This window comes from Coprinopsis cinerea, assembly GCF_000182895.1.
Source record: "Coprinopsis cinerea okayama7#130 chromosome 1 map unlocalized cont3.1, whole genome shotgun sequence".
Taxonomy (NCBI): domain Eukaryota; kingdom Fungi; phylum Basidiomycota; class Agaricomycetes; order Agaricales; family Psathyrellaceae; genus Coprinopsis; species Coprinopsis cinerea.
Window position 1 is genome coordinate 479,381 of NW_003307544.1, and position 22,644 is coordinate 502,024.

The following is a 22,644-nucleotide window of genomic DNA, read 5'->3' on the forward strand; positions in this document are numbered from 1 at the left end:
TGGACATGCGTTCAATGCCAAGGGCCAAGAGTTCAAATACACACGCACTGCACCTTGAAGCCTCTTGAAACCGCCTACAATCCCTCCGGTCTCCCTTGGCCGAACGACATTGCAAGTGGGGCCAGCAATCAGAAGATCGCCAATTGATAGTGGAGCGACTACTTAAAGACAGCGAGCGACAAAGTGAGCGCTCAAAGCGTCCGACATGTCCGCTTCTCTCCCTGGTCAAGTCAGCATGGCGATTCAGCGCCGATTGGACGTAAGTAACTCAAATTCTGCAATTACATTTCTGAGAATCAAACATGAGTTAAAAGATGAGATACGCCGGGTAACTTCGACGTAACCAGGGACGGTAGTGGCGATGTTCATGAGAAAAGTAAAAGGAATGTATACAATCAACGGGACCGCCCAGTAGCCTGGCGAGTCTTGCGCAGAGCATCTTGGTGAATAGTGGTAGCCGCGCACCGGTCCTGTAGCGGGTCGATGATGTTGAATTTCCTGTGCTGAGTCTGTAAGGATGAAGGTGGATGAAAGGTTCGTTAATCTGCGTACGCTGGAAATGGTGAGAGACACAAACCTTGCAGATCTTATCCTCGACGGTATTGGGAGCGGTGATACGGTAAACATTCACTTCTTTCTCCTGACCGAGACGGTGAGCCCGAGAGATGGCTTGCTCCTAAGGAGTTGGAGGTAAATCGGACTGTGACATCCGGAGGCAGACGGAATGGTACACGGACCTCGACGTAGGGATTCCACCAAGGGTCCAGGATGACAACATTGTTGCAGGAGGTGATGTTAAGGCCTGAAAACTTCGTCAGATATCTTTGATCACAACCATTGAACGGGTACGTACCAGTTCCTCCGGATTTAATGGACACCAGCATCACCATCGACTCGTCATCTTGTACGATTGAGTCCAGCGCTTCCTGTCGCGCCTTGGTGCTCATAGACCCGTCATCTAAATGCAACACACACATGCCCCTTAGCCCAGATGCGTTAACCATGGGTTCCAAGACTTACAGCGAACGTGGCCAATCCCATGGGCGTCAAGGCATTCCGAGAGAACATCGAGTACGGTGACGAACGAGGACTGCAAAGACGTTACAGTAGGATCAACGTATCCTCAGAGACCGGGGAAGGGGCACCTACAAAGATGAGCGTCTTCTCATTCTTGCGGTAGTGCCTTCTCAACAGGCCCAAGACAACTTGGAACTTGGACGAGAGGAAGCCGTCACTGAAGATGTCGCCAGGCTTTCCGAGCTCTTCGTCGAGAGGAGGATGGTCTCGGACGCTATCTTCGTCGATATCCATGTCCAGATCTCCGCTGAAGAGACCCGTGGGTTAGTGACGGCAAGGACTGGAGGCCAACGAGGCACGTACAATTCGTTGCTAACATCTTCGCAGTCGTCGTTCCCCGAGTCAGTCAGATAGTACCCGGTTCTACCTCTGACCATCTGGGCACCTGGCGGAACCGCACCGGCTCGAAGAAGGACACCTGGGTGGATACAAGCTAGGCACCCCTTCGGTCAGCGTCCCATACCATAAGTCACGGAAACCAAACCGCACCTTGTCGAGTACGGATGAACTGGACGAAAATGCAGTCGCTGTACGCATCTTCCATGTAATCGTGAAGCGCACTTTCCGTTTCTGCAAGCCGTACTTCCACAAGGAAGTTTTTGCGAACGGGAAGGCCTTCGGTCCGACGGGTGATCATCGTGCGTTCGAGAATAGTCTAGTTAAGAAGTCAGTCGGGGCCCTAGCCTGACGAAGAGGAATCTCGAAGAGCTAAGAGACTCACATTGTCATACTCGAAGTTGAGCTTGTGTACGACCTCTTCCAGCTTCAGATGAATGGTTCGAGTTTTTCCAGAAGGTGCCTTCGCTTTCTTCAACGCGTTGTTGATCTGGCGGTTCCGCAGTTGCTCTTCGCGGAAATTCTTGCGCTTGGAGGGATGCTGGAGGAGTGCGAAGGGAACTTGCAGATCGTCGAGCTTGTTCTGTGCTGGCGTTCCGCTGAGGAGGAGAAAGTGGTCCGCTCGGAGACTGAGGAGAGACCACGCGCTTAAGGTCGACGGGTTGCTGTACTTGTGGAATTCATCTATGGACGATATCGCTACTATTAGGGAAGGAGCGTGCGAAGCGACAGAAGAATACACCTTACCAACTATGATGTAGAGGAACGATGTCTGGAAGAAGGGTGCAGCGAGATGAGGTTTGAAGTTTCGGCGTTGACTGGGTTCTTTCAGTTTGTTGTCTAGAATTCGGCCAAGTTGGTTCCGGGTCAAGTCGATATTTACGAGCTGGTTGTACCCTCAGTTAGCACGGGAAGAAGGCGATTGAATGATGAAACACGCACAAGTATATCGTAGTCTCCAGACGGTAGTGCTGATCGAGTCGAAATTCAGGAGCCTGATTGTGGATTCGATAGGCAAGAGACTTACGTTGGTTTCCCTTATCGTATATCTTCACTCTCAAGTTAAACAGTTCTTCAGCGTGTCTCTTCCATTGCTCGTGCAAACCCTTCTCCACAACGATCCTAGAGAACAGTCAGACACCCTCCAATCATCACGGCGAGGGAAGCTCACAAAACGGGTTTCTTCTCGAACTCGAGGCCGTGTTTTGTGAAAACATCGTCCAGTTGAATGAGAGTCTGGTCGATTACCGTAAGGGCTGTGTGTGTCTTTCCAGCGCTGCAATCATCCAGTCAGTACTGTCGCACGTGGCATGAGCAGAAGAAACGGCTCACCCCATCTCGTAATTCAGGATTTTACCCTGGGCCACATCCACCAAGCGAGGGTCTCCCTTGATCTTCATCCTAGCACGAGCCACGGTTTCCGCGACGAGCACCTCGCTATCGAGTGCTTGGTACCATTTAAGCGTCTGGCCGTTTGGGAGGAGGTAGCTAGGGGAAAGCGACGTTTGGCCATCGACTTGGATTTCTACCGGGTCCAGATCTACGAGAGGAACATCGTCATATTCCAGTTCCTTGAATGGTTCCAAGGACGATGCGGGCAGCTCCTGGTAGATGTCGGCGTTGACTGCGGGGTCCGTTAGCTCGCTTGCGTCCAGGAGGGTCTCGCTTCGCCTTGAGCTCCTTTGTCTCGTAGAGGCATTCTGAGATGGTCTTGCCGGAGACTACAGACCGAAGCCTTCAGTGTGCCACTCACACAAGCAAATTTAGCTGGCCACTTACCGAATTGGGAGTAAGAAGTCCAGTGCTGCCAGTATACGAGGGTGGGGGTTCTTCGAAGTGATCATCGTGGTGCAGATCATACCTTCGCGTGGCGCTGTATCGTGGCTATCACAATATTGACATGACGTGATTAGATCACGAAGTACTTCGACTAATGAGTGGCCTTACTGGTGGGGTGGCATATCCTTGCTGGTGCGGCTCCGGGGTGGACTGAAAGGTTCGATGGAATTGTGGAGGTGGGATGGGTTCAAGGTTGGTGAACGCTGAGACTGACTGATGGCCGTATGTCTGCTATGAAGATACGTGTGAGTACCGCTGATGTGTCGCGAAGGATGAAAGGGAAAGGGAGTACCCTCAACGGAGTAGGAGACGGCGAGGGCAGGTGGGATCCAACGTTGCCACTGGCCCCGAAGCTTACTGGCTCTGACCAGTGACTGTGAATGGGTCTTTCGCCTTCTACAGACGATGGTGGGGTTGGTAATGTTGATGCTGCCGACCGTGGGTGGGATCTTGGAGTGGTAGGTTGTGTGGGAAACGAGGTGACTAGTCTGTCGTCGCGTTGTTGATACGTGAAACTGAGTGGAGTGGGCTCTTGGGAGGCACCACCACTTCCTCCATCGTCCGTGCCTCCGCCCACGGATAAGGCGGAGCCCATGGGTGTAAGTGGTTACGTGCGGGAGACTATGAGAAGACGCGTCTTTCGTGGATGCGGTATATTCCGAGATTTAGTAAATCTAGTGCGGTACCGACAATTGTCAAGTCATTTCCTGGGGATGAAGGTCCGGGGAACAAAGGAACTTACGGTACAGATCACGTTTTTCTAATTAGTTGCCACTGGCTTGGCGTTATCGTCCAAACTCAGGGACAGAGGTACATGGAGACATAGATGTTGAAGAGTAGATCTTAATAAGAAGAAGCGCGTTCATCTTTGTGCAGACCGTAGTCATGGTCTTCCATGGCCATAAAAGTGGTTCTGAGCCCCTGGAGCCTATTTTCTTTCCCTTGGGAGCAGTCAGGCCCGGGGCCGCCTCCACTGAGGTATCAATCACGCTTTTACATATTTAACGTGTATTTATATCGAATTTTTAAACAAAAGATGCGTTTAGCGACAAGCTATGGGAATCGCGAATCATTAAGCGCCCATTTTGAACGGAGGCAACTTGCCGGATTGCCGCGCCATGCCGAAGGGGGCGCATCACTCACTGACTTTGAATTGGCCGGCCAGCGCCAAGACACGATGTTCGCTGGCTTGACGTTGACCTTGTCGACGTTGACGACGGCGAACCGTATGACCGGGCAATCTCGACACATTTTCCGACTGAAATTTGAAGATACACGGGTCCACATTATGTTCGAGGGCGCACATCACCGCTTATCGTCTGTACGAACCGTCCAGCTCTGGGTATCCAGGGATCAGTTCTGTTGGGCCTACTACCATGGATTTTCCTTGTGGTCTTCGGTATTTCAGGCCCACGTCCTATGAATCCAGCAGAATCCGCCAATCTGGGGCGGCCATTGGAATACCGCGAGTTATCTGGCCGATCGGAGAGTCGGAGTTGACATGGAATCCAGGTGTATGTAATGACAGGACCTCGAGGCTTCTTTCCTTTGTCCTTTGTCTTCCGAATACCTTGGGACTTGGGACTGGACTGGACGACGCTGTCGTTGTTGTCCTCTAGGGACTGTGGCCTGGGACGCGTACAGCGCGGGCATAGAAAACCAAAATCTTATCCAGGTACGTATGGATGAATCACTAATTGGCTCTGTCGCTGAGCTTGCCTAGGTACAACTGGCGTGCGCGCCAATCATGGCGAGATGGGCTGTGGGAGACAGCAGGGACCCCTTTAGGTCTATGGGCAACCGCTCTTCAGGTGTTGGAACGCGGTCGCGTTCGGCCAAAGTGAGTTGCTTTCACTGCCGCCGGCGAAGGTTGCTCATTAAGATAAACTTAGGTTTCTGTATCGCAGGGGCAAATACACGCCACATCCCAAAGGGCGGTCGGTGTGGCAACCCTTGACGTCTTTCAGTTCATGGGCAACGCATACGAGGGCATGGGGTCTTCGAGGTTACAGCAAGGAACCCCGGAACATCGGAGAGCTAGCGATATTTCCAGATCCATCGCTCGCCGGTCCGCACGATCTTCCTCACCATCGAGCGATAGCGATTCCAGCACAGCGTCATACCATACTGCACCTCTGTCAACTCCACCACCCTCACCCCCGCGCCAGCGCCAGCGACAACTGTACTCTGCGGACGTAACAGCCACTTCATCCCATGGAGCCAAGCCATCTTCGCATAGACCTATTCTTCTCCCCAAACCATCAGCCTCAAGAGGAAAGAGGCCAGCTCAAGCCTTAGCTGTACCCGTCAAGCCAGAACACGATGACAGTACAAACCCATTTGAAGGCGCCTCCACGAGAAGCTCGACGTCCCGCTTTTCGAATCAGCTAGCGTTGAATACTCCGCCACCTTCCACCAAGCAGACTTTTATTGGATATAACCCTAGCACCGGAACGCTCATCAAGCAAGAGCCTGGAAGTGAAGACGAATTTCCGCCGAGTCCAACTCGAGTAAGTGTTTTCATTCGTATTCAAATTACCTAACGCTTACGGTCTCTGTAGGTCCCTGTCAGGAGGACTGCTGCACCTGTGAAACGAGAACAAGAAGCCCCTCTTAGGACCCCGCTTTTCCTTCCACCTCCAAGTCGCAAGCTCCATCCTTCCGTCAAGTTTGAGAATGTCAATGTACCGTCCACCTCAAAGCTGGAACCAGTAAGGCGTCTCCTTGATGGACCTTGGTTTTGGCTTATGTGGGTACACAGACTTCGTCTACCAGTACACCGAAAAGGCGAGGGTTTCTTGCCACCGGTACGACGTTCCCAAATGGTCTCGCCACTCCGGAATCGGTAAGCAACTCGTTGCATGAGTCCGGGATTATCTAACTGGCTATTCCCCCTCATAGTCTCCGGTGAAGCAAGCTCCAGCCTCTCGGCCCCGCTCAAGTGATACCGACAACATGAAGCAAGAAGACACTAATGTCGATCCTTCTAGTTCTGAACCTGAAACCCAGAAGACGAGTGCGAAGAAGGTTCGAGGGCCATTCCAACCCTTCAGCGTCAGGCCTCTGAAGGTTGCTCGCCTCAAAGCGAAGCAGAAGACCGAGGACGGCAATCTCACGGTTGAATATTGCACCGACAACGGCCACACATTGAAGTGGTTCCAGCAGCTTGACTTCCAAGATATAGTTGCGGAAACCCTCGCACGCGAACGGATGCGCCTCGACAAGGATGATGATCTGCTAAAAGACGTCGCTCAGGGCAAGATCTTGAACTACCACATGGGGTGAGTCCTTTTCCTTTCTGTGGTAAGCCTTTGTCGGTTGATGAGGACCACGAAGGCTTGGGAAAACGCACGTTGCACTGGCAGTGGTGGCGGAAAGTCTCAGACAGCTGCAAATGGTTTGCAGCCGACAGCGAAAGGCAATGGGTCGGAAGCCGGTGCTGTGAGTACGATGATGTCCACTGGGCCTCCGTGGAATTCTGACGCTCTCGTTTAGGGTTTGTGCCGAAAAGTCGCTCCATGAGCACTGGAGAGAGCACGCCATCGCGCTTTTCAACTTCAAAGTGTTCGTATACACCAGCGGAAGCCAGCGTAAGTCGTACGAATCCCTGTATAGCTTTCGACATTGGCTCAGCCGCCTTCAGGCATACCGGAGGATGCTGACATTGTGGTGAGTGTCGATCTTCGGTTGTCTGAATTCATCTAACATCACGGAAGATTTCTACCATCAACATGATTGGAAACCACCACAAGTCTGCCTATTTCGAGAACCAACCTCATAAAGCGCATATGACTCAGATACACTGGTTCTACGTCATCGTCGGTAAGCCATTTGCACAGACTGTCGGCTGTTCGAAATACCAACGCGCTACTCTAGATGAATTCCAGAATCATAACAACCCGGAAACGCTTGGCGCCCGTGCGTTACTACGCCTCGAGAAGGACCATGTCCTCTTGTTGAGTGGAACGCCTGCCGGGAACAGTCTCAATGATCTCCAGGTTCCATTGGCTCTCCTCCAGCATCCATCCAAGCGCCCGGACTTCAGGCGAAGGGAATACGAAGCCTACCACTCGGGAAAGAAGAACAGGAATCCGCGTGCAGAGCATGTCGTTACATATCACAATCTTGAAAACGATGTAAGTAACATCTCTTCCCTTGGTCTTTGAAGGAGACGAACACCTTTCTTTCCAGGTTCTCATCGACTTGGTCTTCATCAGACGACTGGATGAAGATAAGGATTTACCTCCTCGTACCAATCTTGTCATCAAGATTCCGTTCACTGAGGAAGAGAGAAAAGCCTACGATACAGTGAAGGACAAGGTGGCGGGGCTACCTCGCTTGATGCGATGGCGACAAGGTAGAAATATTCCCTCTTATAAGCGCGAGCAATTATATTAACCGCTGGATTTATTAGGTTGTCTGCATCCCCAACTCTTGGTTCGGGCTGGGATTCTTACGCCGCCTGGCAAGACCAAATCTGAATCGGAGGTGGACATGGACGTTGTGGATGAGGTGAAGTAAGTCTACGCTGTTTCGCGTCATGATCCTGAGTTTGATCTCATACCGGGCTAGGGACGAGATGGATATGGACATCGACGATGATATTGTTCCCTACATCCACGCGAAACAGGAGACCAGTGAGGAGGATAATGTGTACAGCGACAAGTACCTTTCCGGAAAGTTCAAGGTGGTACTCAACCTCCTCAGGAAGATCATAGGGGCGAGGGAGAAGGTCGTCATTTTCGTGCGTTATCCCGGTTCTCAACCTCGGTTTCTCGATTGGCTGACTATGACTACGTCTTTTACAGTCCTCTTACGTGACCCTACTGGAACTTCTCGGTGAATGCCTTGACGCCCGTAGAATCAAATTCATTGAATGTACGTACCTTACTGCCTGGCCTTGGATACTGTTCTCACCTAATTGACCGTCGACCGTTGTTCGTAGTCAATGGAAAGAAGAGCACGCATGAGCGAACCGGAGCGTTGGACGTCATTGCTAATGACCCGAGATGCCATGTCATGTTGATCTCCCTCAAGGCCGGGAGTGTCGGTACGTCTGCCTCTTGCGTCATCCAGACTTTTAAGTTGAACGCGGACCGGCGTACTAGGGCTTGATATTACCAGCTGCAACAATGTCATCCTCATGGACCCTTGGTGGAATCCCTTCGTCGAAGTTTGTAGGACCTCCCCAATTATGCTCGCTCAGAATTAACCGGGTCTCCCAGGAACAAGCTATCTCTCGTGTCCATCGTTTTGGCCAGACTCGACCCGTCACTGTATATCGAATCATCACTCCTGATACGATTGAGCCTAGGATTCAGGAGGTGAGTCACACAGCCGTATTCTCTCTGATGCCTTCAGAATGATTGACGATGGATGTAGATTCAGCAAGAGAAACGGACCCAGGTTGAAGCATATCTGGATATGTGTGCGGCGATTACGAAGCAGAGGGATGCTGTTCGTCTGGGATAGACGTTGGCTTTGATTGCCTTGGTGGTGGTGGAGGAGGAGGAGTTGAACGTTGAGTACTGAGTTATAGTGTATTTGTATTTTGTGATTCGGTTTTCTACCTTTGATTTTTGAATGTCGAGATCTCGACCTTGGACTACCTACTACGACGCAATTGTACAGTATAATATGGATACCTTTATTGCGAGCCTCGATTTCTCAGTTGCTCCTCACGATTGCGGTGGGACAAGAAGAAAGAGCAAGAGGAAAATGCTGAGCGGCAAAACGGTCGATTGCGGTGAGACTCGGTCGTGTTTAGGATTACAAGTGCCATGTCAACATCTGGTTAGATTCGAAGCCAGAATAAATATATAAATAATAAAGACATCCGGTACGAATGGGGGTCTGTATAGTATACAGCGCGTGCCTACACTACATGCCTCAGTGGGCGTGCGCCGTGAACGTTACGCCGTGGTATTTACGCCTGAATAGGTCCAGGAGCTGGTGTGCCTGCCGGAACTGATTGGCGATCGGAAAGGTTTCAAGTGGACCTGATTGCTCCACCGTGGCTACTGACACATCGACATTTCTTGCACGCAGGATTGTCCGTCCCAGTGCCAGTCATTCGGCAAGTTTTACTACCGTTGGTCAAAGTCACTTCGTTACAGCGAGCTCCGAGGGCCACACAATCGCCAGAGACACACTTATCGCCATCCTGTGCGTTCAGGTTCATGTTTATCATCGCGCATGGCGGCGGCGGCGGCGGAGCCTGAGCCTGAGTCGACCGGCCGTAAAGTAGTTCATGCAAAAGATCGAGGTCTCGTGCAGTGAGTCTGTCAGAAGGACGGTATGTCCTTCTGACGCTACGCGCATAGGGGTCTTGGTCGGTCCTTCGACGCCGGGAATACGCATTGTCGGGGTCGTATGCAGCTGAAGGCAGTACGGCGAGCGATACAAAGGCAGAGAAGGCAAAAAAGGCTTGAATGAGCTTCATGGTGTTGCGATCGTATATGCGCTAGATGAGCGTAGAAAAGGTCAGTTAAACTATTTACTCGATAATTCAACAGTTTGCTTGCCTTTCTAGTTGGTGAAGTGGGGTTCTGAGATGCTGACTTGCCTGTGGCCTCCCTTTTATACGAGGGCTTGAGTCATCCACAGCCGTCCAGAGCGGGACGACTGAGATAAATGTAGTTACAAGTTTCGTAACTTATATCACAGTATCTCTGTGTGGATTGGGTAGACATGACAGTTTGTCTACACTAACAGGCGAGTAACACCTGCTGGTTGTCATGTAATGCACGATACACGGACAGCCGATGTAAAACGGACATCATATCTGTGCCTACAGACTACCATCTAAGCTGTAGATGGCTCTCGTATCTATACCTCTGAAAACACAATTAACTGAAAGAGTTCTCTCCTTCGAAATACGGGCTGCCTCAGGCTCTAGTATTCCTTCCCAATGTACGCCAACATCGAGTTGCACTGTGGTCTGCCTGCACTTGCAATGCAGGGCCTTAGATATCTGGTGCCTCATCCCCAACAATAATGTGGACATTTGGCCTTGACGTATGGCTAGGTCCTCCTCACGTACACCAGGGTAGGTTCCACTTGTATCCCTCCAGTGTGATCTGATTCTGGTGTGACGGCGGGGATACTTGGCAACAACAGTATCCAGTGATCACTCGGCTCACAATATTGATCACAATACGAGAGGCTTCTACAGCTCAAAAGATGGTACAATCTGTTCAAGTATTACATACTGGCCGTGGGTTGGAATGGCGGAGCCTTCGGCATTGACCTTCCGTTTTAGGAAATGACAAAGCTCTTCGGGGCTATGTACAGTCGATCCAAATCCAAGTCACAGAGCCGAACTCAGCGGCACTTGCATCAGTGGACGATTTGTAGGCAGTGTGTCAATGTGTAAATAATCACATCGACAACATGAGACATGTTCGCCACTTTTCTGTGGGTGTTCACATAACAGCAGTGGAATTTTCGTGTGACCTTCGCCCACTGCTGCCCTGTCCAGAGTCTGACATCTGAGGTGTAGTGTGTTCAACAAGATGATCACATTCAAGATGCGACAGACACTTTCAGCACCTGAAACTAACAATCGCATTCAATGAAAATTCCAATCATGCCATGCCCTAAGATAAAGCCCTCAGTCTTGCCCACTACGGATTGACATAATCTTTCTCGGTCGGAGAATGAAGGCACTGCCCATCCCATCGTTGTACAGATAGGTCACCCTTGCGCACATTCATCAGTCAGCTTCTTACTAAAGACATACAGAGAACCTTACCTGCGAATCTTTAATATTCCCTTTGCCTTGACGCGAGGAAAATGAGACTCTAGTGTCTCTTTCACGAGGCCCCAATCATTTTCAGAAAGGGCAGATCGAAGAACCGCTGTGAACTCCACTTCTTCAAGTTGGGGAAAGTCGGCTACTTCTCCTCCGAGTATACCGTCTAGGTTCTCGATCCAACGCTGCGCCCACGATCCCAAGAAGTCGAAAAGGATTATGTCCATCATTCGAGTGGATGTGACACCAGGCTCGTAGAAGTCCACCGCCAGTTGAAAGGTGCGCATGCCGGAAGATGGCCTACGCTGAGAATAGGCGTAAAGAGGGGCATAGAAGATCCCCTGCCTCCCAATGTACCGCCATGAAGCAACAAAGCGAAGTCGCGCGAGGCGCCGGAAGCGATGGAATTGGTAAAGTTGTTCTGGGAAGTCTTGGGCCCATTCGAGCATAATGGTGTATGTAGTCACCCGCGAGCATATTGAGTCCAGGATGGTAGTCCAGGGCTGCTCGGCACCCTTGAAGTTGATAGTGCTGACGGATAGATCGCGTGGCTTAAGGCCGCCAACGCCAATATTTGCAGAATTGCCTTTCAGGCGAGTGACGTACTTCAACAACACTTCAACAGCCCTCCCTGCTTCTCCAATGTGCAGCGCCTTCATTGAGTTAGTGGTGCTGTTTGCGCGGTTGACGGGAAAGCAGGCGTCTTCCTCTCTGCTGTCGACTTCTATCCTCTCTAGCGAAAGGGATTCGAGATGACAGAAATGAGCAAATGGGGTGATTGGCATATACTTCATTCCGACCAAGTCGATTTCGCGGACGTGAGGATTTGAGAAAACATCGAATAATGCGGCACGTAATTGGAGTGGTGCTAATGCCCAGTTGAAGTACCAGCGACATTTCACTGATACCTCATGAATGGATACGAGCAGAGGCAGAATGGCAAGGACATCGTGAGAGCGCTTGAGCCATCCGTCTGCGTAATCGCTTTTATGGTCCTTCGCATCGTCGACGATCGTGAGGCGCTTTACCCTCGCCGCAACGGCTGGTCGAGCTTCGATGATTTTGCGCATTTGTTTGCAGCGCATTGCAGGCTTGGGTGGGCCTAGATAGATGTGATTCCACAAGTACAGGCGTGAACCCTCATACCAAATACGAGCTATGAGGGAGGCTCGCTTGATGGTCTCTACATCATCTTGCAGGTAGAAGAGCGTCTCTGCGATAAGTTCGAGAGGAAAGCGGGACGAGTGCATGGCTGTAACTGGGAGGGAAATGGAGACGTCGGTTGGGTAATGGTGTGTGAGAGGAAGGATGGCGCTCCTAGGAATCGAAATGTTTTTCGCCCGTTTGTCTCTGTAGGTCCTTATCCGCTGAGCGCTGATCATTGCGAGCTCGTCGGCATCGAGCCCTACAAGCAATGCCGACATTGTACCACTCTCGATCTATGGGGAACTTACATCTCGATTCTCGACGTACACGAGCACACACAGGGAGGAGAATACCGATCATTTTTGAACGCTGGACTCAGGTTACGGACACCTTTCGGACATCCGTAAGGTCCAGCGCTGCGATTTCCGCCAGGTGGTCCCAGAATTTCTGGCAAATGTACTCGGCGATGAACCCATAGTCCGCCAGGCAAAATCCCCTACCATTCTTAGCTAGATCTTCAGGTAAAAGGTTAGTCCACCAGTCCAAGGCTGTCAGGGTAAAGATGATCAGGTATTCGAAGTCCGCTGGATTCGCCCAGCACAGGAATGTGTGACTCAAGCGGGACTGTCACCACGCTACGTCCACACGGCTCTGTCTCGTCCGTCTCGTTTACAATTCTGATTCGTCTCCCCACCGTTGAGAAGCGACGATGACAACAGACTACGTTCCTGGGGCTTTATACCTAGCTGGGTTCACTCAGGCCCGCTCTCCTCACATCGGCCTCTTATTAGCCAAAGACGCCAACAAAGGAACCCTCTTCCACATTCGCATCGACAGAGAAACTTCACCCAACTGGCAATTCCAGCGTCGGACGCAACCAGTCGTAGGGGATATGTTTTTGAGCTCTCTCCTTCGTATAACGAAGGACCCCCTGCCGCTTGATACCGCGGAGAACACTATCGAGGAGATAGCATCAAGCATCGCTCCCCCTGACAATGGGGAGTTTGGAGAGTGTGCGCCGTGGGCACTAAAGCTGGTCCAGGCGCTGAGTGACAGGGGTATTGTGGAATTGAAGGATGTGGAGAAGTTGGGGGAGGAGGTCGATTCGCTCGCGAGGGATAGTCGTGCATACGCGCGCAGAGACAAGTTTCCCAACCTTGCGACATCAAATTTTTGTCGATGAATAAGTGGACGTGTAGGAACTTATTATTAGCGTCCGGAGAAGGAAGATTAACCGACTGCATAGGATTCCTCTAATTGACTTTGTCATCGTTATATCGCCGAATGATGAAGGAGTTGCCTTGCTTGGAAGACTGCACCTGTCATAAGTACCACAATCCCAATTCATTGTGACACCAACTTCCTGTGGATGATAGCGTTGCATGGGCGCCGCCCTCCCCTAGCCCTGCCAGCGCAAATCATGACGCCCATGGGTGCCGTCCCATTCAAGTCATCGGCAGGAACAAGAAACCCGAATTTTCCCGTATTTAAATATTCGCGAACTGCTGATAGTGATCTGCATCACCAGGGCCGCAGCGTGGCTCAAGGTATATAATAGCCTTGATCATATCCGTAGAAATGCAAGACGTCATTCCTGTTTCAAACATCCAACCTCTATCTCGCCCTCGTCCTCCATGGCGACCTCGGTTCAGACGCGACCCTATGGCTCCGTGACATGGCTAGAGCGCCTTCATATGGTCTTTGTCTTTCTACCTCTCCGTAGGTTCTCATTATCCTGCACTCTGAGCTCGCCCTGACAAGAACTCTACAGCGGTTGTTTCGATTTATCGCCTTCTGTCATCCTTCTTTGTCCAGCACGAGAAACACAAAACATGGCGACGCGTTCTGGCCGACTTCAGTTTCCGCTACAGCAGCTCTTCTCTACGCGTTAATCAGATACAGAGCTTGCTAGGAAGCGACTTGGACGTGTACACCAAATGGGCTAAACGCCAGAAAGTCGAGAAACTGGTGGAAGAGCTGGATAAAGATTCGAGTCTTATGTGGCTTTCAAAGAAGAGTACGGAGAAAGTCATTTTGTATATTCACGGTAAGCATTCCGCTTCCAGGAATTAGCAAGTAGAAACGCGTTTGACGCTCGAGGTGATTTCAGGAGGTTGCTATTGCCTTCCAATTCAAGACTTTGCAGCCGACTACTGGAAGAAAGCTGTAGACTCCATCAATCAAGACTTTCCATCTGCTCAAGTCGGACTAGTTGCGCTCGCTTATCGTACGCCCCACACTCATACTTCTAGTTACTCAATGCTAATCTCCGACCAGCGCTAATTCCCAACGGAAACTTCCCCTCTCAACTCAAACCCATCATCCTCGCCATCCAGCACCTCCTCTCCCAAGACACGAAACCCGAAAACATCCACATCGCCGGTGAATCTGCAGGCGGAGGTCTCGTCCTCCAGCTCCTCTCTCACCTCCTCCACCCCGTTCCAGACTCCTCTGTGCCCAAACTCACTCTCCCGGAAGGAACAAAACTCGGAAGTATGTGCATCATGTCCCCCATCGTCTCACTCAACACCAAAGCCGCCTCTCATCGGGAGAACACCGACAAGGACGTCCTCCCTGACTGGTCGTGGGGCGAACTCTTCGAGTACGTTCTACCTTTCCTGAGGACCTCCGAAGACGCAGCTCCATACGCCGAAGCATTGAACACACCCGAGGGGTGGTTCTCTGGTGCCGAAGGCGTTGTAGGGCGGGTGTGGATGAGCGTCGGAGAGCACGAGTGCATGAGGGACGATGTTCAGGCCGTGATGAAGAAGATCCCTTCGCAACAACCTGGATTCCTCACCACGTTTGTCGAACCGAACGGGGTGCATAACAGCCAGTATCTTGATTGTATGGCCGGTGAAGCCAATGAACTTCACGTCAAGATCGCTGAATGGGTTAGGGAAGGGCTTCAACTGTAGTTTATATAGCCGTTCAATGATGTGCCTACTCGTATTGACCTTCGGCACCCGCTTTTGAAGCCGCCGTAATACAAACCACCTCATCTCACCTTACGCAACGTACACAAACTTGGACATATCCTCCTCGTTCCTCGTGAGGTAGTCCCTGTCCACCAGCGAATCGATACTCTTCTTGATGAGATCCACACTCGGAACAAAGTGGTTCTTGACAGCGTCGATCGTAGCCACTTTCAGCTGCTCATAGTTCAGTTCCTTCTTGGCTTTCATGATTCGAACGATCGCTGCGTCGATGGTGTGGATACGGTCGGACTCGATGGATATGTTGGTGCGCTTCGATTCCTCAGCCTGGACGGTTTTGTTAGCACGGGAAAAGATGAGAATGGGTATAGCCAACGTACGGAGACTTTAGCCTGGATGGTGTTGATGTGGACGCGGTGGTGCGGATCGGTAAAGTCGGCGTTGAACTTGAAGACGTCTCCGTCTTCCACGTCACGCCCAGGTGGGACTTTCCTCAGGACCCTCTTCTTTCCACACGCCAGACTTTGCAGTGTCCTCCGCAGCTCAGCGTCCTCTGCGAACGATCAATAAGCCAACCTACGCACTAACTCGAGGGATACATACCGATCCGGGTTTGCTCCGCAATGTCCTTGAACGGGATGTCGTCTTGGTCGTTGAAGAGGAGCAGGATGATTGCCTGGTACAAGCTGACAGAGAGCTCCTTCACGCCAGCTTTGAACGAGGCTCGGAGCGACACAGTGCCTAGCGCTGGGTCCCAATGAAGAGTGCGACCCTGATGCTGGTCCTTGTAGTACTCCGTGAACTTGATCAGCTGATCTTGCATCTGGGTTTCAAAGGTCAATGATTATATCCTGGGACTTTCCAAGTGTAACTCACCTCGACAGGCAAATCCACGTCAGTCTGCGGCCTGGAGAACGGCCATACGCTCTGTTGGAGAACCATGACATTGAGCTTGAGGCTCTCGGGGTTGTCGTTCTTGCGATGGAATCCTTCGACCAGGTCCCTTGACAAGTTGAGATCCTTGAACATGTCCTCCGCCGTTCCGAATTCGGGATCGTATTCTGAGTTCCTGGTCAGCACGGACGTTGCAACAGGAAGGAGGAACACGAACTGTCTTTGAGCTGCTTCAGCATCCATTTCTCGATGTCGGTACTCGCCGACTTTCCGAGCAACAGCCTCTTGGAGAGCATGCGGTGGTAGAACGTCCTAAACACGTCCTTGTCCTCCGTGAAGCGATACAGTGGCAGCACCCTGCTCAATTCAGCCTGGAACTCTGCGTCCTTCATGCCCTTCTGACCCTTGCGAAGCTGCTTGTCGAGGTACTTGGCGATCATTTCTGCAGGTTTGTTGCGGCGGAAACGGAAACCGCGATTGAACGCGTCCTCCATCGCGTAGATGAATTCCTGGTCGGGTTTCTTCTCCGGTTCGACCGGGGTTGCGCTGGTAGACGGTTTCTGGGATGGTTGTGAGACCTTAACAAAGGCCTGATCAATAGCTTTGTGTGCGAGTCGGTTGAGGTCAAGCAGCCTTTCGACCATTTCGCTGTCCCGCTCGGTGTCGGTGACGATGGTCTTCACTTCACCCTGGACATACTCCTTGAAGGCTTGCGCAAGGGGCTTGAGGGCGTCGACACGGTTCAGGCGAGAGTATAGTGCACCCAAAGTATCGATATCGCTTTCTCCGAGAAGCAGTGGAACGACTAAGGGCCTATTAGTAAGTGTTTTCTACGGTCCAAGGCAACTGGACGTACGTGAAGTGGAAAGGAAATCGACTCTTCCGTCTAGCAAGGCTGTTTCTGTCGTCTCCAGTGCGATACTCCAAGTGCCAACTTGCAGAAGCTCGCGAGACCTCTCGATTTCTTGCTTGATCCTCGACTCGATGAGATTGAAGAAGCCTTTGGGGTTGTCTCGCATGCTCTCGACCTTGGCCTTGGATTCCCTTCGGTAGTAAAACTGTGTAACCTCGAGGTAGTGTTCTTCGAACGTCCTATACTGATTGTGGTTGATGAGATATTTGATCAGCTCTGCGATCTGTGGACGCTCCTCCGCTCGCGTACTGTAGAATAATAATACTTCAGGTGATGGAGAGCTCGAATGATGGGAGGAACATACACGTTGTCGCGCTCGTACTTGAGCCAACTGGAGAGCCCTGAGAGGAGGCGATCTCTGATGTCAGGGTTAGAGAAGATGCGATCCGCAAACAGGCCATAGGCAAGGTCGTGGATTGTAGTCTTGGTCAAGCTGTGATTTGCGACGTAAACTTGATCGAGGTATGTCAACAGCGACTGCAGCAATGTCTTTACATCTAAATGTAAGGACCGGAAGCTGAACGGATAAGCCAAGCACTTACAATTCGTCCATCAAACCACTTCAGATTCTGCGCGAAGAAACTTAACCACTTCACCTTCTCCTGCGCGTCGAAGGTAAGGAGGTGGCTGGCCAGTTTGGACATTGCTTGTTCCAAGTCCAGCTTCACGTAATCGTAAAGCTCGGAACCGGCACTATGAACAGTAACGATTGAGCGACAATCTTGGTAAATCTTCTCGTATGACATTGGTAACGCCGTTGCGTCTTGCCCAACCGTCAAGATGTGCCGGACGCATCGGTTTACAGATCCCAGCAATCCCCTCCTTATTTCTGCCTGATCCTTCGAAGCTACGTCAAAGAATTTGAGTTTCTATCAGTAAATTGACAATTGACCTTAAGATTGAAGAACTCACCTATATCCTCTCCAATTATACGAATCACAAAAGGTCCAGACGGTGTAGTCTTTGTCTTCGACCTAGAAGCAATATCAGAGTCGGCGTCCAGACGGGCTATTTTGCGACGAGGAGATGCCGACCCATCATTTGAGTTGTCTTGAATTCCAATTCCAAAGGTCTCGAGACCGTTGGAAGTCTTGGGGAGCTCGAGCAGCGATGCGACCAAGGCCATCGTCAATGTCGATAGCCAAGCCGTTCTCGTCGTCGCCATCAACGATGACGACAGAATTTCTATTGAAAGTCCGCTTTTGGTCTCAGCTTCAAATATGGATAGGGGCTCCTCGGGCGCTTAATGGAAATTCCCCGTTCTTCGTACAGACTCTCTGACAGGGTTAAAGCAGTTGCCTTGTATAGCTCTTGAAAGCAAGATTTTAACACATTGTCCAACTACTTAGTTAACCAATACCAGTGCCAAATACAAAATTACTGACATATTCGAAGTTCATACTCCAAAATGTACAAAAGGTACCCAACGACTAAATGACCTTCCCTGTTCCCTTAACTCTTTCACGGCAAGGTGAAGTCCATATGCAGTGTCGGTAACCTTCGGGGGAGCGTCCACTCCATGGCGGAAAAGGTAGCCATAGAATGCATCTGCAACTATGGGAGCATCAGCATCATGGATTGACCTAGTATGCCCGGATAAATGAATCAACAAGAAGAGGTTGAATAGCTCTCACCACATTGTCCCAACTACCCCTCGGAATCCAGCAAAAGTCATCGTAGCAGCGAGGGTCAAAGATTCGTCTGGTCGTTCATCATCCCCCATGGCTGTCTCGCAAGCGCTGAGATAGGCGAGAGAAGCGCTTGACGAGCGACATTGATGAATAAGGTCCGACATGGAAAGGCGCCCACCACTAAGCAGCAGTGAGCTATCGAGAGGGTTGGATGGATCGTGCGCTCCGTGACAACCGAAATGCACGATGGTTAGGGATGGTCAAGGGGTTTTAAAACCCCCAGGGTAGAGGCCAGGGGTAGAGGGGGGGTAGGGGTAAGGGTAGGTCTTTGGCTACCCTTGGCCAAACCCCTACCCCTAGCCGGGGGTAAGGGTTTTGATAAAAATCAGCCAAAACCTGCTTATTTCAACATCTGTGTATAGTTTCTACCAAATAACTGCTGTATGAGTGATAAAACACATCAAAATATCCATATAAACTACTGTAATTAATGATTAGTGCCAAAATTCTAAAAACTCTTGGCCAAAACTCCCAGGGTTGGGGGGTAAGGGTACTACCCCTACCCCTGACTGAGGGGTAAGGGTTTACAGGGGTAGGGGTAAGGGTAGCTCTCAGTTTACCCGAGGGTACCCCTCGTCATTCCCTAACGATGGTCGATTTCTTGATGTCTTCGAATAGGTCACTGGTAGGGACCGGAGACGCCTTCGACCCAACACGAGGGATGAGGCTCTCAGCATTGGGAACTTGAGAGCGAATCCGTTCCAGCTCCTCCTTCGTCCAGGGGAGGGGCCTTGCACCAGGTTCTGTGGACTCGGGTTCGATCACGACAAGCAGCTTGAAGTCTTCCGATGGTTCACTGCAAGAAGAAATGAGTTCCTGCGGGCTCGAGCAGTATGAAGAGATTGCATAGTCAGATAAGCAGTCGCTCCCTCCGTCCTCGCCGGCATATATCCCCGCAGCATGAACTGGAAGGAAAACAAACGGGCCAGTGGGGCACCACCAAATCCTTTTGGGAGAATCGGTCTGGCAAAAGTAGTAGAAGTCAATGAAAGGGGGATCCGGGAAAAGTGAAGAGCAATACTTTGGCCAATGCGAGCGTCTGAATAATGGGTTTCACAATTTCCGTCCACAAAGTTGCCAGAACCGATTGGAAAGCATCGTCAACCGAAGGAATGCTCTCTGAGTCTGTTCCGGGCGGTTTCAGGTGGGCCTTGAGGCGAGTTCCTTCTCCCCTTGATGAAGCAACATCTGTGATCATATCGAGGCTAGCATAATGACCTTGGGCCAGTTGCTGGACAACCTTTTTCAAGTGGATCAAGGCATCGTATTGGATGAGGAGAGGTGTATGCTCTAAACAACCGTCCTCGTTCAGAACCAAGGCATCGCACCCATACATGCTGGTGATCAAGAAAATGACGGGTCCGTTGTGCGCAGCCTTCTTGAGAAAAGCAGTGGAAGGGGGTGACAAGAAATCTTTGAATCCCTGAAGTTGACGAATCTCATCGATGATGGCGTCTCGCTGTTGGCAGAGTGCTTGGGGAGAAGGGCATTCCAGGCCTTTGTGCTCTGCAACGAGACTATCCTCCCTTGTCCGGAGAGAAATGGCTTCTAACTGCCGGGAGATGGTGCGCAATCGTTCCGTCAGACGAGGGTGCTCGGAACAGCTTCAGGGCAGCGTCGAGATCCTCCTGGTCCCCTGAGATAAGGAACCATTTCCATCTGGCAACCGCGAAATGTCCAAGGGCCGCAAATCGGTTTGGATGAGAAGGTGGTAAGACCGAGAGTGATTGTTGGTACAGGGATATACTTTCTTCTAAGTCCGCGATGTCCTCCTTCAACCAGTCATAGCGTTTAAGAAGTGCCAACGCAAGGTGAGTCAAGGATGAATGCCGGTCTGGATGGGGCTCGGGTCTCAGGGCTAGCGATTGTCGGAGGAGTGCAATGCATTCGTGAAGGTCGTTTAAATCGCCCTTGTACTCGTAACGATCACAAAGGGATTTTGCGAGATCACAGACGGTCGACGAGTGACGGGGATGCGCTTCAGGCCGTAGCTCAAGGATCTGCCTCTGGAGCAGAACAGCTTCCTCTATGTCCTTGATCGAGCCTTTGTCTTTACAACGAATGGAAAGAGCAAGGGCGAGGTTACTGTGCAACGAAATGGCAGCATCATGAGGCACGTTCGATAGCTCCAATGCTTTCCTGTTGAACGAAATGCATTCTTCCAAGTCCCGATAGTCTCCCTTTCTCTCAAAACAAGATAGGAACGAGTCTGCGAGACCCTTGAGCAATGCAAATCGTTGTGGGTGAGATGGAGGCCGAAGGCTGAGGGCTTCTCTATGGAGAGAGATGCTTTCCTCCAAATCCGTGGGGTCGTCTGTGCAGAAGAACCGAGCCAAGAGGGACGTTGCCAAGTTGAAGGGAAGAGGAGCGATCAGGATGAGGTTCTGCCCTTAGTTCGAGTGCTTCGCGTTCGAGAGAGATGGCGTCTTCCAGGTCTTGGAAACATCCCGCCAACTCGAACCGGGCGAATAAGGGGGCAGCGAGGTTGATGACTGAGAGGGATCGCTGGGGATCGGAGGGCGAGCGCAGGTCGAGCGCCTCGCGTTCGAGCAGTATTGCCTCCTGAAGGCTTTCTTGCGAGCCTTTATGCTCAAAATGAGTGAACAGCGTGGTAGCAAGATTGTTGAGGGATTCCGGGTGTAAGGCAGGGGATGGTATCAAGTCAAGAGCGTGCCTATGTAGTCGAATGGATTCTTCCAAATCTTCTAACTGGCCGCTGTGTTTGTAACGGGTTGAGAGGGCAGCTGCCAGGTTGTTGAGCGCTCTCCAGTTGCCTGGATGCATTTGCTGGGTCATGGGACTCAGGCTTTCCTGTAAAAGCACGATAGAGCGGTCCAAATCACCCACTTCGCCCTTGTGTTCGAAGTGGGTTGACAGAGATGCAGCGAGATTCACCACCAACGATATACGTCGAGGATGAGAATCCGGGAGTACTCCCAGCGCATTTTGAAGTAGTGAGATACATTCCACGAGGTCGTCCCGCCCACCGGAGGTTTCGAAGCGAAGGCGAAGAAACCCTGCTAGATTGTTTAAAACGGGGTAGTAAGTGGGGTGGGAGTGTGACTCTGCGGTAGCGACTTCGTGAAGGAGGGAAATGGCCTCGTTCAAATCTTCGACTTGGCCCTGCTCCGTGAAACAAGTGCGGAGGGCGGTTGCCAGGTTGTTGAGAGTGAAGGAGCGGCTGGGATGAGATGGGGGCCTTATGGAGAGGACTTCTCTGTGGATAGAAATACACTGTTCTAGATCATCAAGCTGGCCTGTGAATTCAAAGCGATTCAATAGAGAGATGGCGAGATTGTTAAGGGTTGAGCATCGGTCGGGGTGATAGCTGGGTCGCAGAGAGAGCGCCTCTCGGTCGGTCAATATAGACTCTTCAAGGTCCTGTAAGTCCCCACTGTGTTGGAAGCGGGTGTACAGTGCAAGTGCCAGGTTGGCGAGAGATGCAGACCGCTCGAGGTGACCAACCGGCCGGTATACGAGAGATAGAAGCAGCTGCGAGATTGCTTCTTCCACTTCTGCTTCATCGCCATCCTTCAATTCCGTGCCCATCCGAAAAGCCGCCAGTCCTTCCTTGTCCTCCTCTTCCTCTTCTTGTCTGTATGCATCCATCTCTTCCCTACCCTTCATTTGACCACTCTCCGTATATCTGATCCATGCGACGTGACACAGGAGGGTGATGGTGGTGTAGATAAAGGGGCTCCTGGGTGGCAGCAGTCGCCTTGCCTCTTGAAAAAGCGCAACCGCGTCGTCCAAATAGTGGATGTTTCCTTTTATCAAGTATTCCCAAACGAGACTTTTGCCTAGCGTAAGAAGCACATGTGTGTCTCGATATTGCTTTCCAGGCTCCTTGGACATGCCAAGCATAGTCTTCAACTTGTCCGTGTTGACTGTTATGAACATATATGCTTACTATACTATATTACTATACTCGCCTCACCTACACCTTATGTTTTTTCATTCCAACTCATAGTCTTACTCATATTACTGCGCATTATTGATTACTGACTGATACTTATTAAAAACACACAGAAACCTACATACATTCCGCGGAATACGCAT

The 22,644-nt window shown here is 51.1% G+C and overlaps 7 protein-coding genes across 7 annotated transcripts; 3 read left to right on the forward strand and 4 right to left on the reverse strand.

Moving 5' to 3' along the window:
* Window positions 1–395: 395 nt before the first annotated feature.
* On the reverse strand, window positions 396–3,847 carry CC1G_02882 (hypothetical protein; the record flags this gene model as incomplete). Its single annotated transcript, XM_001828249.2, has 17 exons — window positions 396–509; window positions 578–676; window positions 738–802; window positions 854–958; window positions 1,021–1,090; window positions 1,150–1,324; window positions 1,381–1,510; window positions 1,567–1,732; window positions 1,799–2,097; window positions 2,161–2,299; window positions 2,356–2,384; window positions 2,441–2,535; window positions 2,585–2,689; window positions 2,746–3,134; window positions 3,193–3,297; window positions 3,361–3,483; window positions 3,545–3,847. 17 exons carry the CDS (start codon window positions 3,845–3,847, stop codon window positions 396–398), a joined length of 2,511 nt encoding a protein of 836 aa, XP_001828301.2.
* A 982-nt stretch (window positions 3,848–4,829) lies between these two features.
* Window positions 4,830–8,910, forward strand: CC1G_02883 (hypothetical protein). Its single transcript, XM_001828250.2, has 19 exons — window positions 4,830–4,927; window positions 4,976–5,092; window positions 5,145–5,762; window positions 5,814–5,963; window positions 6,014–6,097; window positions 6,154–6,533; window positions 6,589–6,693; window positions 6,748–6,842; window positions 6,896–6,921; window positions 6,969–7,074; window positions 7,129–7,388; window positions 7,444–7,609; window positions 7,667–7,769; window positions 7,825–7,996; window positions 8,061–8,130; window positions 8,198–8,302; window positions 8,361–8,425; window positions 8,478–8,576; window positions 8,635–8,910. Exons 2-19 carry the CDS (start codon window positions 5,000–5,002, stop codon window positions 8,722–8,724), a joined length of 2,787 nt encoding a protein of 928 aa, XP_001828302.2. The 5' UTR covers window positions 4,830–4,927; window positions 4,976–4,999; the 3' UTR covers window positions 8,725–8,910.
* A 1,954-nt stretch (window positions 8,911–10,864) lies between these two features.
* On the reverse strand, window positions 10,865–12,429 carry CC1G_02884 (hypothetical protein; the record flags this gene model as incomplete). The annotated part of the gene is made up of 2 exons (XM_001828251.2): window positions 10,865–10,952; window positions 11,006–12,429. The coding sequence occupies 2 exons, from the start codon at window positions 12,427–12,429 to the stop codon at window positions 10,865–10,867; spliced, it is 1,512 nt and encodes a 503-aa protein (XP_001828303.2).
* Window positions 12,430–12,860: 431 nt separating this feature from the next.
* CC1G_02885 (hypothetical protein) lies at window positions 12,861–13,334 on the forward strand (the record flags this gene model as incomplete). The annotated part of the gene is made up of 1 exon (XM_001828252.1): window positions 12,861–13,334. One exon carries the CDS (start codon window positions 12,861–12,863, stop codon window positions 13,332–13,334), a length of 474 nt encoding a protein of 157 aa, XP_001828304.1.
* Window positions 13,335–13,785: 451 nt separating this feature from the next.
* CC1G_02886 (hypothetical protein) lies at window positions 13,786–15,162 on the forward strand (the record flags this gene model as incomplete). The annotated part of the gene is made up of 4 exons (XM_001828253.2): window positions 13,786–13,870; window positions 13,923–14,198; window positions 14,262–14,378; window positions 14,429–15,162. The coding sequence occupies 4 exons, from the start codon at window positions 13,786–13,788 to the stop codon at window positions 15,067–15,069; spliced, it is 1,119 nt and encodes a 372-aa protein (XP_001828305.1). The 3' UTR covers window positions 15,070–15,162.
* CC1G_02887 (Cullin-4B) lies at window positions 15,053–18,020 on the reverse strand (the record flags this gene model as incomplete). The annotated part of the gene is made up of 9 exons (XM_001828254.2): window positions 15,053–15,414; window positions 15,468–15,640; window positions 15,691–15,910; window positions 15,964–16,148; window positions 16,199–16,786; window positions 16,838–17,142; window positions 17,199–17,383; window positions 17,437–17,741; window positions 17,807–18,020. The coding sequence occupies 9 exons, from the start codon at window positions 18,018–18,020 to the stop codon at window positions 15,160–15,162; spliced, it is 2,430 nt and encodes an 809-aa protein (XP_001828306.2). The 3' UTR covers window positions 15,053–15,159.
* Window positions 18,021–19,161: 1,141 nt separating this feature from the next.
* On the reverse strand, window positions 19,162–22,485 carry CC1G_02888 (hypothetical protein; the record flags this gene model as incomplete). Its single annotated transcript, XM_001828255.2, has 4 exons — window positions 19,162–19,548; window positions 19,607–20,111; window positions 20,173–20,804; window positions 20,914–22,485. 4 exons carry the CDS (start codon window positions 22,483–22,485, stop codon window positions 19,162–19,164), a joined length of 3,096 nt encoding a protein of 1,031 aa, XP_001828307.2.
* Between the last annotated feature and the right edge of the window lie 159 nt (window positions 22,486–22,644).

What these genes read in the sequence shown, in the direction of transcription:
- CC1G_02883 (XM_001828250.2), top strand. Translation starts at nt 5,000, where the DNA reads ATGGCGAGATGGGCTGTGGGAGACAGCAGGGACCCCTTTAGGTCTATG. An exon ending in CCACCTCAAAGCTGGAACCA is followed by an intron (nt 5,964 to 6,013) that starts GTAAGGCGTCTC and finishes GTGGGTACACAG; the next exon opens with ACTTCGTCTACCAGTACACC. An exon ending in ATCACAATCTTGAAAACGAT is followed by an intron (nt 7,389 to 7,443) that starts GTAAGTAACATC and finishes CTTTCTTTCCAG; the next exon opens with GTTCTCATCGACTTGGTCTT.